The 12,987-nt window shown below is 43.0% G+C and overlaps 2 protein-coding genes across 3 annotated transcripts in view; both read right to left on the bottom strand.

The window, feature by feature from the left end:
• crtc3 (CREB regulated transcription coactivator 3) overlaps positions 1-7,823 on the bottom strand; it is a 46,119-nt gene extending 38,296 nt beyond the window's left edge. Inside the window, exons 1-2 of one of the 2 annotated variants that reach the window (XM_026149730.1) lie at positions 6,487-7,823; positions 1,359-1,469 (exon numbers count right to left, since the gene is read on the bottom strand). In XM_026149730.1, the coding sequence (XP_026005515.1) occupies positions 1,359-1,469; positions 6,487-6,618 (243 nt within the window). In that variant the 5' untranslated portion in view covers positions 6,619-7,823. The remainder of the gene's footprint in view (positions 1-1,358; positions 1,470-6,486) is intronic. The other variant, XM_026149813.1, reaches the window with a different exon arrangement.
• A 1,687-nt stretch (positions 7,824-9,510) lies between these two features.
• Positions 9,511-12,987, bottom strand: part of iqgap1 (IQ motif containing GTPase activating protein 1) — a 42,770-nt gene continuing 39,293 nt past the window's right edge. The window contains exons 33-37 of the mRNA XM_026149414.1: positions 12,640-12,849; positions 12,395-12,561; positions 11,312-11,434; positions 11,092-11,200; positions 9,511-10,998 (exon numbers count right to left, since the gene is read on the bottom strand). Of these exons, the coding sequence (XP_026005199.1) occupies positions 10,885-10,998; positions 11,092-11,200; positions 11,312-11,434; positions 12,395-12,561; positions 12,640-12,849 (723 nt within the window). The 3' untranslated portion in view covers positions 9,511-10,884. The remainder of the gene's footprint in view (positions 10,999-11,091; positions 11,201-11,311; positions 11,435-12,394; positions 12,562-12,639; positions 12,850-12,987) is intronic.

Genomic DNA, 12,987 nt, shown 5'->3' with positions numbered 1-12,987 from the left:
AGGATATGTCAGCGCATTTCTACTGGAAATGCCTTTTGGTTAAACTTTCAGCAAGGAATTTACTTTTACACTGTTAAATGTTTATATAGCTTTAATGCACATAAAAAACAGCTGCTTGTTTAAGTGAAAAGAAATGGATGGGGTTTTTTTTCGCTAGTATGGAGTTCTGTTTTGTCTTGCGTCAATTATATCGTCAGTTATATCGTTATCGCAAATTTTCAAATATATATCGTGATAAATATTTTTGGCCATATCGCCCTGCTCTACCTCTCGTTAAGGCTTAACACGTGATGGTAGTATTGTGGTGTTTGGGAAAAGTTGGGATTAAATGGGTTAATTCTGTCTGATTAAGAAAGCCTTGGCAAGTATTACATTAAGCACTCTGCACTCATTTAATTGAATTAGGGCTAACAAATGATCACAATCGAGTAAGAGCTAGAAGCCATTTAGTTTGAGTCCCAGTAGAGACGAATGCACTCGATCAGTGAGGGAGGCTTTATCCGTCAGTGAGGGGAAAGCTCCACCTCAAAAGGCCATTCTTTCAGCTAACAGGGACACCTTTACCTGGACTTTGTGTATCTTAGGACAGATACTCCTCAGAGAACTGATACACGTCCCAGTGTGACAGAAAAGCTCTGTTAGAACTGCAGCATTGATGTTTTATCCTGGTTTTTCTTCCAGTCTGCAGAAACTCGAGTGAATTATTTAATGCTCTCGAGAGCAGCTTGTTTGCACTTCTAAAGATCCAGCACACAGTTTTGCTGCTTTTGCAGTTGAGCCGCACATCAAAAGTGGGCATCAAACACAGCTGACCTTGAACAACCCCTCAATGAAAACGAGAGCTTACACATGATGGACTGCAATTTCAAGGAAAGCACACATCTTTTTCTTTTCTTTTAATAAGAAATCTTTTTTAGCTTAACTTCAAAACTTCAAACCGACTAAAACCTCCCGTGTTTCTGCACCAGTATGTCCTGAGGCCATGTTCAAACTGACATTAGCCCTGTGAGGCCTCCTTAATAGGTTTGAACAACAATGCTGCACTGATGCAGCTGCAGCGCTAATGCAGAGCTCCACCAAGACCAAACATACATATATAAAGAAAGACAGAAATAAGGCTCGTCTAGTGAAAGAGTTGAATTTGGCTCAACTTCACTGCAGCATAACTGCACAAGAATTGGCCCAAGTGCACAATGAGTATTTCTGTTAAACCTCTGGGCTTTTTTTCCACACAGATTTCATACAGACCTTATCAAGTCCATGATATTTCATTTTGCTTAAAGTCTTAGAGAGGTGTTATTACATTTTGAATGCAGTCTGTGTGGGTGCTGTATATTTTGATGGTGACGAGTTCCCACCTGAAATTCAGTGCTGGTGTTGCCGATTTGATTGACGTTGGGCAGAGAGCCTCCGTAGTACTGTGCCCTTGACTGAGACAAGCGAAGCTGCTGGATCTTCTGAAACTGGACCTACGACAAAAACAGAGTCACGTGTTGATCGTCTGGGCACGTAGAGAACAAGTTCTGAATGAGAAATGAATTTGAGCAACCGACCTTATATCATACTTCAAATTCTGCAATATCCTGCGGATGTCTAAAATGTCACTTGGGGCCCACTCCTGTTATACTGTCACTGCTCCTCAAATTGCATTTTTTTTCTTTGCATGTCTCATCAAATGGATTTATGGTTTTCAATCAGTTTGAAGCAATATCGTAGTGCAAGCAGCCACTCCAGATGCTTTAGCACAGCTGTGCTCTTATTATTTAATCTGATTTTACCATCTACATTTTGGAAGTGAACAGAGAGACAGGCGTAATGTATAAATGCATTAAAAACTGTCTGTCTGATTAAAAAGCAGCCATATCCACTGGACACTGGGGACACATTCTAGGAAATGGGCAGCTTGGCGTCCACATTAGCAGCCTACTGCAAAGACGCCACAATGATTACCTCGCAGAAAACAGAAGGCAGCTTGTTCTGCCAAGGTAAACAGGGCCGGCCCTTAGCTGTGATCGGGGATAGGCAAATCAGAGGGCCAACTTCCCTTAGAGTGCCGAAAGGACAAAATTTAAATTTCAAAGACTGGCCTTGTTTGATTGTATCGTGTTGTATAAGAGTTTACAAAGAGACTGAAGTTGGCAAGAAATTCGGGGCGAGCTAGGACCACTGGACTAAAAACCTTATCTTTTGGCACAAAATGTATCAGTTTCTGTGCAGTGTGGGCGAAAGACTGTTCTGATTCAGCACACACAGCACAGCAGACAGTGGTACGGTGTTTAGAGGTGCTGGTGGTCAGTAACCAATGGGTCTGTGATATACACGACAGAAAAGTTGGTAAACACAGGCTTCCTCAAGCCAACTCAGAAACTTTTACTGCCAACAACTGGTATTTAATGTCAGAGGGTTTCTAGCCTCAAATTTCAGTAACATTGATTATTAATGTAGGACACATGAAAAAAATATTGCCTCTCTTAGAGTGTCTGGGTCAGCCTTTATGTAACATCTACATATATTTATGTATGTGAAGGGTGCAGACTTAAGCCTCTTGGTGTACTCGCTACAATGCAGAGTTCTGCAGAGCTTCTCAGGGGTTGATAGTAAGATAAGATAAGATAAGATAAGATAACTCTTTATTGTCATTGCACAGTCATACATAGTACAGTAGTACAATGAAATCGGAAAAACTGTCCTACGTCGGCACTACATATAACACAACACGACACGATATGACACATCACAACGTAACAAACAACACAACACAGTATATTAACTTAGTATAAAAAAGAAGAATAAGTGTATGTGTATTGCACACTGTTATTATTGCACATTAATTATTATTGCACCTTGTTATAAATATAAATATTATTGTTATCGTTTTAAACATTGTTACCTCCCCCTAAAAAGTCCAGGGAGGTATCCAGTCAGGTCAGCTATTTACATTGATCAGGGCTATTGCCCTGTTGTAAAAGCTGTCCTTGAGTCTATTTGTTCGGGACCTCAGCAGCCTGAACCTCCTGCCAGACGGCAGCAGCTTAAACACCCGGTGTCCTGGGTGTGTGCAGTCCCGTAGGATGCTGCGTGCCCTCTTGAGACAGCGAGTGCTGTACAGGTCCTTCAGGGAGGGAAGAGGTTGTCCAATGATTTAGTAAGACTTTATGGTTGGTGTAAATCAGGGGTGCCCAATCCCGGTCCTCGAGAGCTACCGTCCTGCAGCTTTTAGATGCATCCCTACTCCAACACAGCTGAATCAAATGGTTTGATTACCTCTTCAGCATGCCATCGTGTTTGGCAAAGGCCTGATAACAAGCCATTCATTTGATTCAGCTGTGTTGGAGTAGGGATGCATCTAAAAGCTGCAGGATAGTAGCTCTCGAGGACTGGGATTGGGCAGCCCTGGTGTAAATGCTGAAGCAGCTATTTCTAATTTCAGCTGTTTGCTTCAAGTGTGCCCTGTGGCCTGGCCACTGACTGGGCTTTTCTGTCTCAGAGGTCACTTACAGTTCACATCTTATGGCAAACTTAACTCAGTGTCGCCTCAAAACCACATCCTCTTTGACTAGCCATTCAGGACTCTCGCTCGCACAGAAAGAGCCCACTGTCAGTGGATGGAATGAGAATAATGTGAAAAGGCCTTTATATCATCCAAGGAGTTTTTATGACTTGGAATGCATAAGGTTTACAGTCACAGGAAAATGAATTTTCCAGGTTTATGTGTGGTCTGATATCATCCTAGTCACAAATCTAAACAATCTAGCAAATAATACACAAACACTGTACATTTAATGTCTTCAGTAACTAAGAAAACTTCCCATCTCAATTCTGACGTAATTGCACCTGCAACGCATGCAGGTCTAAGGTAGCAAAGCACCTCCAAACCCTAATGCTTCACAGCTGGGATGGGGCTTTAGTGTTGGTGTGGAGAGCTGTTTAACCACTAAACAACAAGCGTGTCTTTTCTCAGACAGAGCAGCTACAACAGGAGCCATTACCAGCTCCTAATGTTAACGTTTGGCATCCGTCCGGAAATAACAGAAACGTTTTCATCTATTTTTTAATCATTTTCTCTTTATTTTTTGTAGCATCGCATGAGAATCAATCTGTCTTTGTTTGAGTTACAATTCAGAATTACGTTCTGATCATCTTTTCAGTCACTGAGCACAGTTCCTAGAGTACATGAGGTGGTCATGTCAGGGACGTGCAACAACATCTGCCAACAGCAGCCTTATTGACTTCGGTTGGCCTAAAGACAAATGTTGTGACATTGAAATAGTGTAATATCAGAACATCATTGTTATAGCAACACCATGACTTCCCTAGTGTGCATAACAAGGCAAGTCCTGGAATGTCTGAGAGCAAGAGCTGCTTGCCAGACCCTGACAACAACTTAAAAGAGCACTACTTAGCAACCTCCAACAAAGCACAGCACTTTGGAAAATAAAGGCCAAAATAACAAACATGTTTCACCATTTGCAACAAAAACAAAACAAAAAAACCCCACCAGACTACGAAGGAGGAAAAGATGCTACCAGCAGGTAATGTGCAACCCAAATGTAAACAAATGAATCAACCGAGCATGGCTGGAGCATCGGTTGTCATATGGAGCCATGGTTGCAGTCCATATGACAGGAAGCGCCAACGACAGATGGAAATTACTGACGTAGTTGCATAGTGGAGCTGTAAGCAACAGGTTAAAACACTCAAATGTTCAACGTGCCAGGCAGAAAATTGTTTCACTTTCAATGTTACTATGTGGCAAATACTGTGCAGGCTGCTGAAGAGTTACAAGGTTACTTTAGTTATTGTTATACTAACGTGTTACACAGTTATTTGATACTTTTACTTTAAATTTCCTGAGAAAACACGACCCAGACTGCTTATATTTTGACTTGTGCCATGTCACTGGATGTTTTGGATACTTTGCTTTGTCACTACTATTGCACTACAAACCTGCTGCTGCTCGCAACTTGTTAAACTAGAGTCACACGTTGAATTAGGTACTGTCATCAGTAACAGTTCACTGGAAAAGGCGGCACACTGAAAAAACACTAATGCAAGTAACAACATAATGGTTACAGCCGTGTACTTACTGAACTAAGTACAGTAATGTGTTACCGAGTTACTGAAAAATGTAATGTGACTACAGCAATGCGTTACTCTAATTGTTACATTGTAACCCAACACTGGTCATCACATGTTTACAAGTATACAAATGTGACAAGTGAAGAAAGTGAAGCGAAGCACTGACTGACACAAAGACTGAGACTATGTAACTAATGTGCCGACATCACGAGCCTCTTTAGTTCGCCCTAGTCGGATTTCTCTTTTCAAATTCGTATTACATGAGACAGTAAGCATCAGGTTGAACCTGTGAAAGCATTTTCAAGAAATACACTGACAACGTGTAAACTCTGCATTTCTGAACAGGAAACTCCTTCAGTGTTTATGAAGCCGGAGCATGTCCAGAAGGGGGCCTGGAAGGCCGGCTGCCAACGCCATCAGCATATGGTAGTGTTACTCTTACAACGCCAGCGCCAACGAGCGAGAGCACAGTCTGGGGGGAAAAAGTACTCGTGTACTTTTACTTCACTGGTACTTTAAGTACTTCTATGTCTCTACTTCTGCTCCACTATAATATAGATTAATATATTGTACTTATATTGTAAAGCTTAGTTATGTCTTATTTTGCATGTTTAAAAATATAACTCTAATGAATGATGCTATATAAATACAGATAAAAGTCATTAAGTAAGGAGTCAAACTCATCTGATACACAAATGCATAAATACTTATGAGACAAAATCATTATGTATATGATTCTGCATAATGAGTGCTTTTACTTTAGTTACTTTATTCTTGTGCTCAAACTTTTATACGGTTGTGTTAGATATGTTTTTAATAAAATATTATATTAAAATTAACAATATATAAGAAAATAAAGTAGGTTTATGACTTTAGTAAAAAGTAAGTCTAAAAAGAGAATGTTTCATATAACGGCATCACGGGGTTACACAGAAGCTGGAAAACTGTGCCCATGTTTTCTGTGCCTAATGTGTACACTTTATTTATTTGTGCTAAAAAAAACCCCAAAAACTTCCTGTGCCCCCTCCCCGTGCTATCCCATTCAAGAAAAATCCTGTACACGCCCATGACAAACAGGACGGCTTTTAAGCGGTTGGTGCAAATATTAAGGAGCCAATTTCTCCATTCCTGTCTCACCGCCGACTGCAGTTTAAAAAGGCTGTACGTCAATCGCTGCACCCAAAGTCGCAAGTTGCTTAATATTTGGCTCTTGAGTAGAATAAGCCGAGTATCGACGGGTGTGATTTACGGCTGCTCAAGAGAAACGAGAAGTACTGGTTGAATACCAGAAATCTCCGCCGGCAGATGAAGCCTGACAGCTCCGGTGTGAATGAGGTATATGACCACATCCGCGTAGAAGACAAGAGAGCAATAAATGTCAACAAGCTGAAAGTGAAGCGCATTTACCCTTGAGACATTGAGGTCCGTCATCAGCTGTTCAAAGGCCCGCGTCTCCTCTGCTTGCTTCTGGTTGTGCAGCGCTATCTTTTCGCTGAACTTCCTGGGGTTCGAGCCACCTGTGCCTGGGGAGCTGGACATGGTGCGGGCCGCAGTTCAACAACTTCAGCTACTTGTTTTGAGTGGAAGACTGTGCTGGTGGGGTCTTATTTTGCAAAGTCTCTCAGCAAGCGTTGTAGCAAACCCATGAGAATTTTAAGAGCACACCTCGCGTTATCGGTTAAACTAAAGTCACTTCAGACGTAGCTCGGCTGGCTGCACTGTCTCAATGCTTTTACAAGGCAACAGGCAAGCTAACGCGGCTAGGCTAACACTCAAAGCTCCCTTTAATAAAAGTTGTTTAAGTGTGACTAAAAAGCGGACAAAATAAAAACTTTGCAAAGTATATATTTACTCTGACTTTCTAGGCAAACTGCGAGGCGACAATGGGTTAAAGTTAAGCTGTAACTTCACGCTGACACTCTTCCAGCGAACCACTTGTTTGAATCTAACGTTAACATGGCGTTAGCTGTCACTGCTAACATAGCGTTGGAAGTGAACGGAGAGCAACAGCGACAGCTAGTCGGCTAAGCTACTGTCAGTGCCATTTTAATTCCGACAAATGCACTTTATCTGCTTGTCGACATCTACCCGCTGTCGGTATCTTTTAGAGGAAACTTCCACCTAAATATTTACAGCTGCGGTCAGAGAAAGTTGATAGCCTCGTTAGCTAAATCTCTCCACTCCCGCTAGTAAAGCTGACCCGCAGTTGGCCAAAGGTTTACTCGCCGAATTGTATTTCAACAAGTTTCCGCTCGTTTTGCATAGACTTAGCTGTAGTTCCACTTTGTTTCCAACCAAACCGGGGAAAGCAGCCGCTGAATATTGGCAAGTGACGTAAGGATCACAATCCACAGTTTGACACTTTAGCTGATATGACAGCGCTTCGGAGTCGACTCTAGTGTTAATCCATGGACAGCATAGAGACCGCAGACAAACTCCAGCCGAGCGACTCCGTGAAGATAAAACAAACAGCGCCGACAGGGAAGAAAAAAAACGGTGGTTTCCCCGTCGCCGAAAAAATGTCTCTCGGAAAAAATGTTTTTAGCTTATTCGTCCTTGGTTGAGGGAGCGAGTAACAGCAACTCAGATCGGCTGGCTTGTTATCCTCATACTACTGCGAGAAAAACATTACCTCGTCAAAGGCGGTGTGTACCTGTGGTATCCACAAGGGGGCGACAAAGTCACCACGCCCTTACCTTACGCAGCCGCAAGAAAAAGTAAAAACAAAACATGGAACATCACTGGCTATAGCTATAGATCAAGAAAACTACTTCTGTGCTTACAAGATTTTCTTAAATGCGCTATTTAGATATGCAAGTATTGCATTTATCAAATTAATTTTCATGTTTCTATGAAATAGAATAATAAAACGCTGTGTTTCTTGGAATAAGCTATGTACAAATCGTGCTCTGAAATACACATGAAAAACACCCTTAAAATGTACATCGTGCATGAATGTACCATAAACATGAGTACACTGTGCTCTACAATTCACCTATTAGAAATCCAGATTTTGCACATATCATGATGGAAAGTAAAAGAATTCAGGAGCTGGACTGTCCTGTTGTTCTGTTGGAACAAAAGGTTGTGTAAATCAGAATCTTAATGATATGTGAACAATCCAATCAGTCAAACAGGAAACAAAGTTTGGTGTGTGTCTCAGGTTTATGCAGGGCACCCAGTTTTCAAACACACAGAAACATCTGTGCAGGAAAACTCCACACTGCTGTCGAGCCTGCAGACACTGAGAACACTCAGCATTTAGCTACAATACATCAAATTACTGAAAACTGCGGGTATGACACAGTAGTATGACACATTTACAAATCCATTTCCAAAAAAGTTGGAATACTGTGTATAACAGGTAAATAAAAACAGAATGCATGTTGTGCATATCTTGTGCACAATAGCATTACTCCATAGACTTCTGGGCAGAGAGACCAGCTGCTGAAATGTTGGGAAAGGACACAGCAGTCCTGGTTCGTCTTTGTCATGTCTTTCGTTTCACGATGCGTCAAATGTTTTCTGCTGATGGAAGCTTTGGAATGCAGGCGAGCAAGTTTAGCACCTGGACTTTGCCATTGTGACGCCACGCTGTTGTAATAGATGCAGTATGTGAGCTCCAAATCCTGCCTTTACCTTTCAGCACTCGTGTGGAAACACTAATGTAGTGCAGAGAAGCAGAAGGTCCCTCTCCTCTTTATCCCAGAGGATGCAGCATCCTTGTATTCCAAAACAAATTTCACATTTTCTATTTGTCTGGCCACAGAACAGTTTTCCACTTTTCCTCGGTCCATGTTAAGACAGCAGTGTTTCCGGTTCACGTATGGCTTTGTCTGCGCATCGCAGGGCTTGAACCTGCATCAATAGACGACACCGTGATGTCTGGAAGTGTCCCTGACAGAATCACATCGGTTTTTACTGAAGTGCCGCCTGAGGGCTCAGAAATCCTTGCACAGAGAATTCTTCAGCTTCCTAGAATATGTAGATATTATTACATAGCACAGATGATGAGATCATCAAAGTCTTTGCAATTCTACAGTGAGGAAGAGCGATCTGCAGTGCTGAACCTCTGCCTCTCCAAGATGCTCCTTTTATACTCAGTCTGTTACTTTTCCAGGGCTTTGTTGAGGCATGTCGCTGCTGCCGTAGTCAGAATGGACTGAACGTTTTCTGAAAGTGTTACATTTTCTGTTTAATGTTTTCTTTTTAATTGTCAATCAAATCTAGATTTGAAAATCACCATTTTATTAACATTTTGCGCAACATCCAAACTTTATGGGAAGCGGGTTGTAATTTCACTACACATTCCTTCTGGTTGTGTGTGTAGTGGAGGTGGGTTTACAGGTGGTTGTAACATAAAATGGAAATGCTCATTTGGGAAAACGCCTTCTCTTCCTGCACGAAAACTGTAAGATTAGGAAAAAGGCAGCGCATTGGTAGAGCTTTATTCTGAAACTGGAACAAGCACATTTCATCAAATGAAGAACAAATAATGAAGCGAGCACAAGGTGGCCACCTCCGATCAAAGTGAGTCTGCGTGAGAAGCAAAATCGATTTCACCAAGTCTGCACAGATTTTCAGCCTGGCTGAAACAATCGCTTCAAGGACCACTCAAACGCCACGACGTGACAGCGCAGAGTGACATCTAGTGGGCCCACAAGGTGCTGTAACACTGCACCGCACACTGGAGCTCGTTGGGTGATGGTGCAACCATCAGCTCCAGCAGACTGAAAACATATAAAATATAAATAATGGCGACCAGGTATTTTCAACGCTAGAAGCATTCTCAGTATTTAACATCTGCTCAGCTTACAAGTCCAAATCCCATCTTGTTTTACAATTCATCAGGCATCATGTTGTGCTTACCCATTTTATAACGTAACAAATCGTTCTACAAGATAAAAAGAAAAATAATGATTTCCAGTAAGTTATCTGAGAAAGCCAGCAAAGCGGCACGTCTGCCCAGTTTCGTGTGATTCCACGTTTCGCTTGCTTCTCTTGCGGGAGCCAGAAGCACAAATGCACGGCAGGTCAGTTCTGAGAAGCAGCAGGGCTGCAGTCACGGCCAGCTCAGTCCACTCAAAACCACTGACCCGTCTGTAGACAGGAAAGGCCTCAGAGCCAGATCAGCACCAGTGCAGCCTGGACTTCAGAGGTAACATCACACTCCTGCAGCTCAGTGTTAGAATTGGACATTTTGGTGACTGATGTCACAGTAAAGCCAGGAGAAGATGATCAGAGAGAGAGACGGCTGCAGCGCTTTCACCATAAACACACGATCAAAGATAAGGAGCCCATCGTTTTCTTTTCTCTCAGTTTTTCCTGGACAAAGTGCCGTGTACTACAACCCTGCTGAAAAGTGCGCATGCACATCGATGATGTTCATCGGGCTTTTCTCAGTCAGGTGAGCGGATGAACTAACAGCTGAAAAAGACGTAAAACTCTCTTTACATAAAAAAAAAATACACTTTTTTCTTTTTAGATCTAAGCCCATGCACAACATATTCAGAGTATTTAGAGCAAAAACAGAAATTACAAATCTTAAACCTCTGACCGAGCCTCAATGAGAGATGAGGCACTAGGAAAAAACTTGGGTAATGGAGGTTTTGCATTAAGAATAAAGGATACTACATATCCATGTAATAAAACATAATGCATAAACTTGTATAGGCACAGTGGAGACGTGCTGGAGGAAATGTGTAGGTAAGACAGCATGGTTCTGGTCAGGGCTTTAAAGCAACCCTCAGAGGGGGGGTTGTGGTTTCAGTGTCTCTAGCCCTTTTTTCTCCTCTTTTTTTTCTTCTATTTCCCATAAAATTTCTTGTTGAGCAGGAAAATGAGCAGGTTGACGTTAATGGTGGCCCGGTCGAAGAGCTTCATCACTGCCACGCCTTCATACTGCAGCTGGAGCAGATCCTGTGAAACAAAAACCCAAAGAGCTCAAACAAAATACGTCGCTGGTCAAGCTACTACGAGAAGAGCCAACGAAGCTGAGAAAGGCAACGCTACCTGATATTCTAACTGTAACGTCTCCAAGTGGACGCCCATGAACTTGGCCTTCACGTCAAACACTCCGACCGTCTCCGATGGGGAAATCTCAAAAATGGCATTCTTGAACCTGCGATGAGAAAAGAGCAGAAGACGGCTGTTTAAAGCAGAGGAACGGCAGACTTCTAACCTTGGGCTGTTCATGAAGCTAACTGTATACGTGATCAGCTGCACAACTCACTGGTTGGGCTGCAGGTCCTCTATGGAGATCAGCACGCCCTTTTCGTGCAGGCGGGCGGCTGTGTATTTCTGAGAAACCTGTTTGCTCTTCTTAGCCTTGTTGTCGCCTGGTTTCTTTGACAACCTGAGAAGAAAGACACACAAGTGTACAATAAAAGCAGCTCTCAGCACAGACTTCAAGGCTCACTATTGTATTCTAGGCTGTGACATGCAGACTTTAAAAACACTGAAGCCAATGCTGCACGGTCACCATGCAGCAGACGACGCATCGCAAGTCGCCAACGTGCATTTAAATGGAGGAAAAGAACAAAGATTTATGCTGTATGTAACAACAGCAATTTCATCACATTCACAGAGTTCAAACAGCCAAAAGACGAACAAAAAGACAGCTTCGTGATTTAAATTTGACCGAGCAGCCCACGCCACTGCCTGTGTTTCTGTTATGGGCGGATACGAGCCTCAAACATCAGCTTGTGCTAACGAACGCTCACACTGAGCTGAGGATGAGAACAAGCCTGAAGGTTGCCCATCAGGTCAAGTGCATGTTCAGTTTCTGTTTCTTTGTCCCCCCCAGGTCTGCCGAGGGAAGACATGTGGCACAATCAAGAGGTCTTTCTGCCACACCAACAGTGAGAGAAGATGCCGGGCAGGCCAAGAACATCTTTGATCCCCCAGGAAAAGATTATGAAGCTCAACCTGCCTCGAACCTTCAGAGGCAACGATGGTCCATTAAAAAAATCTGGCAGCTATAAAACACTCAGTGATTAGAGATTAAAACCCAAAAACAAGGAGTCCAAGGACCAGTGTGAGAGACTGGCTCCTATTTTTGGTTTTGACACAAATCAGACGTGAGCTGTAAGCTCGTCTGCGGAGGGAAAGGATACAGGATGTGACATTTTCAGGTCACGTCTGAAGCCCATTTACGCTGGACGTTTGAGTGCGGTATGTTTCAGATGTGGTACTGAGGTTTGCACTGACAAACGCACAACTTTACCAACATGTAGGTGACAAACTTCGCCGTATCCCCAGCAGCAGTGCAGCTCATGACAGCAGTAACAACCAGCAGACAGTGGAGGTCACTCACTTGCCCTTGCTGGCCAGGTTGTCCATGCAGGTCTTGATGTACTGATTGTAGGAGTCGATCTGCACGTTGTAAAAGTTGCTCTTTGAATTCAGGGCGGCGTTGGTCTGCTGAAGCTTCACCAGCTCGGCTTTCCTCCGCTGCCGATACCGTCTCTGATTCCTGATGTCCTGCAGACATTGAAATGACAACCCGTGAGGCAGCCTCTCTCTTATTTGTCCATTGAAGGGACGAGCAGTTTATTTTACCTTGGCGATGTCATTGATGAGGTCCTGATAGCGGTTCTCTGGGTGGACCTTCCCCAGCTCTGCCAGCCTCTGCAGGTTACTCTTGATCTTGTCCTTCTTGCCCTGCAGCGTCAGGCTGTCGTCCACCACCGGTTTGACCTGCTTCATCTTCTCAGGCGTGTTGGCATCTCTGATTGCTCTCCTCTGCATGGCCCGCTGGTACTCTGCCTCCTGCACATTATGTTCAGAGTCTTTAAAACTGTCATTAACAGAAGTGGCAGCAGTAATACTGTTACACTAGTAGTTGTAGTGAGTTTTTAATTTCCCATAAACTTCACTCCTTTTGATTGAAAGAGGATGTTACCAAAT

This window comes from Astatotilapia calliptera, chromosome 1 (assembly GCF_900246225.1).
Source record: "Astatotilapia calliptera chromosome 1, fAstCal1.2, whole genome shotgun sequence".
In the NCBI taxonomy this organism is placed as follows: Eukaryota; Metazoa; Chordata; class Actinopteri; order Cichliformes; family Cichlidae; genus Astatotilapia; species Astatotilapia calliptera.
This window is presented reverse-complemented; position numbering and strand designations above follow the sequence as displayed.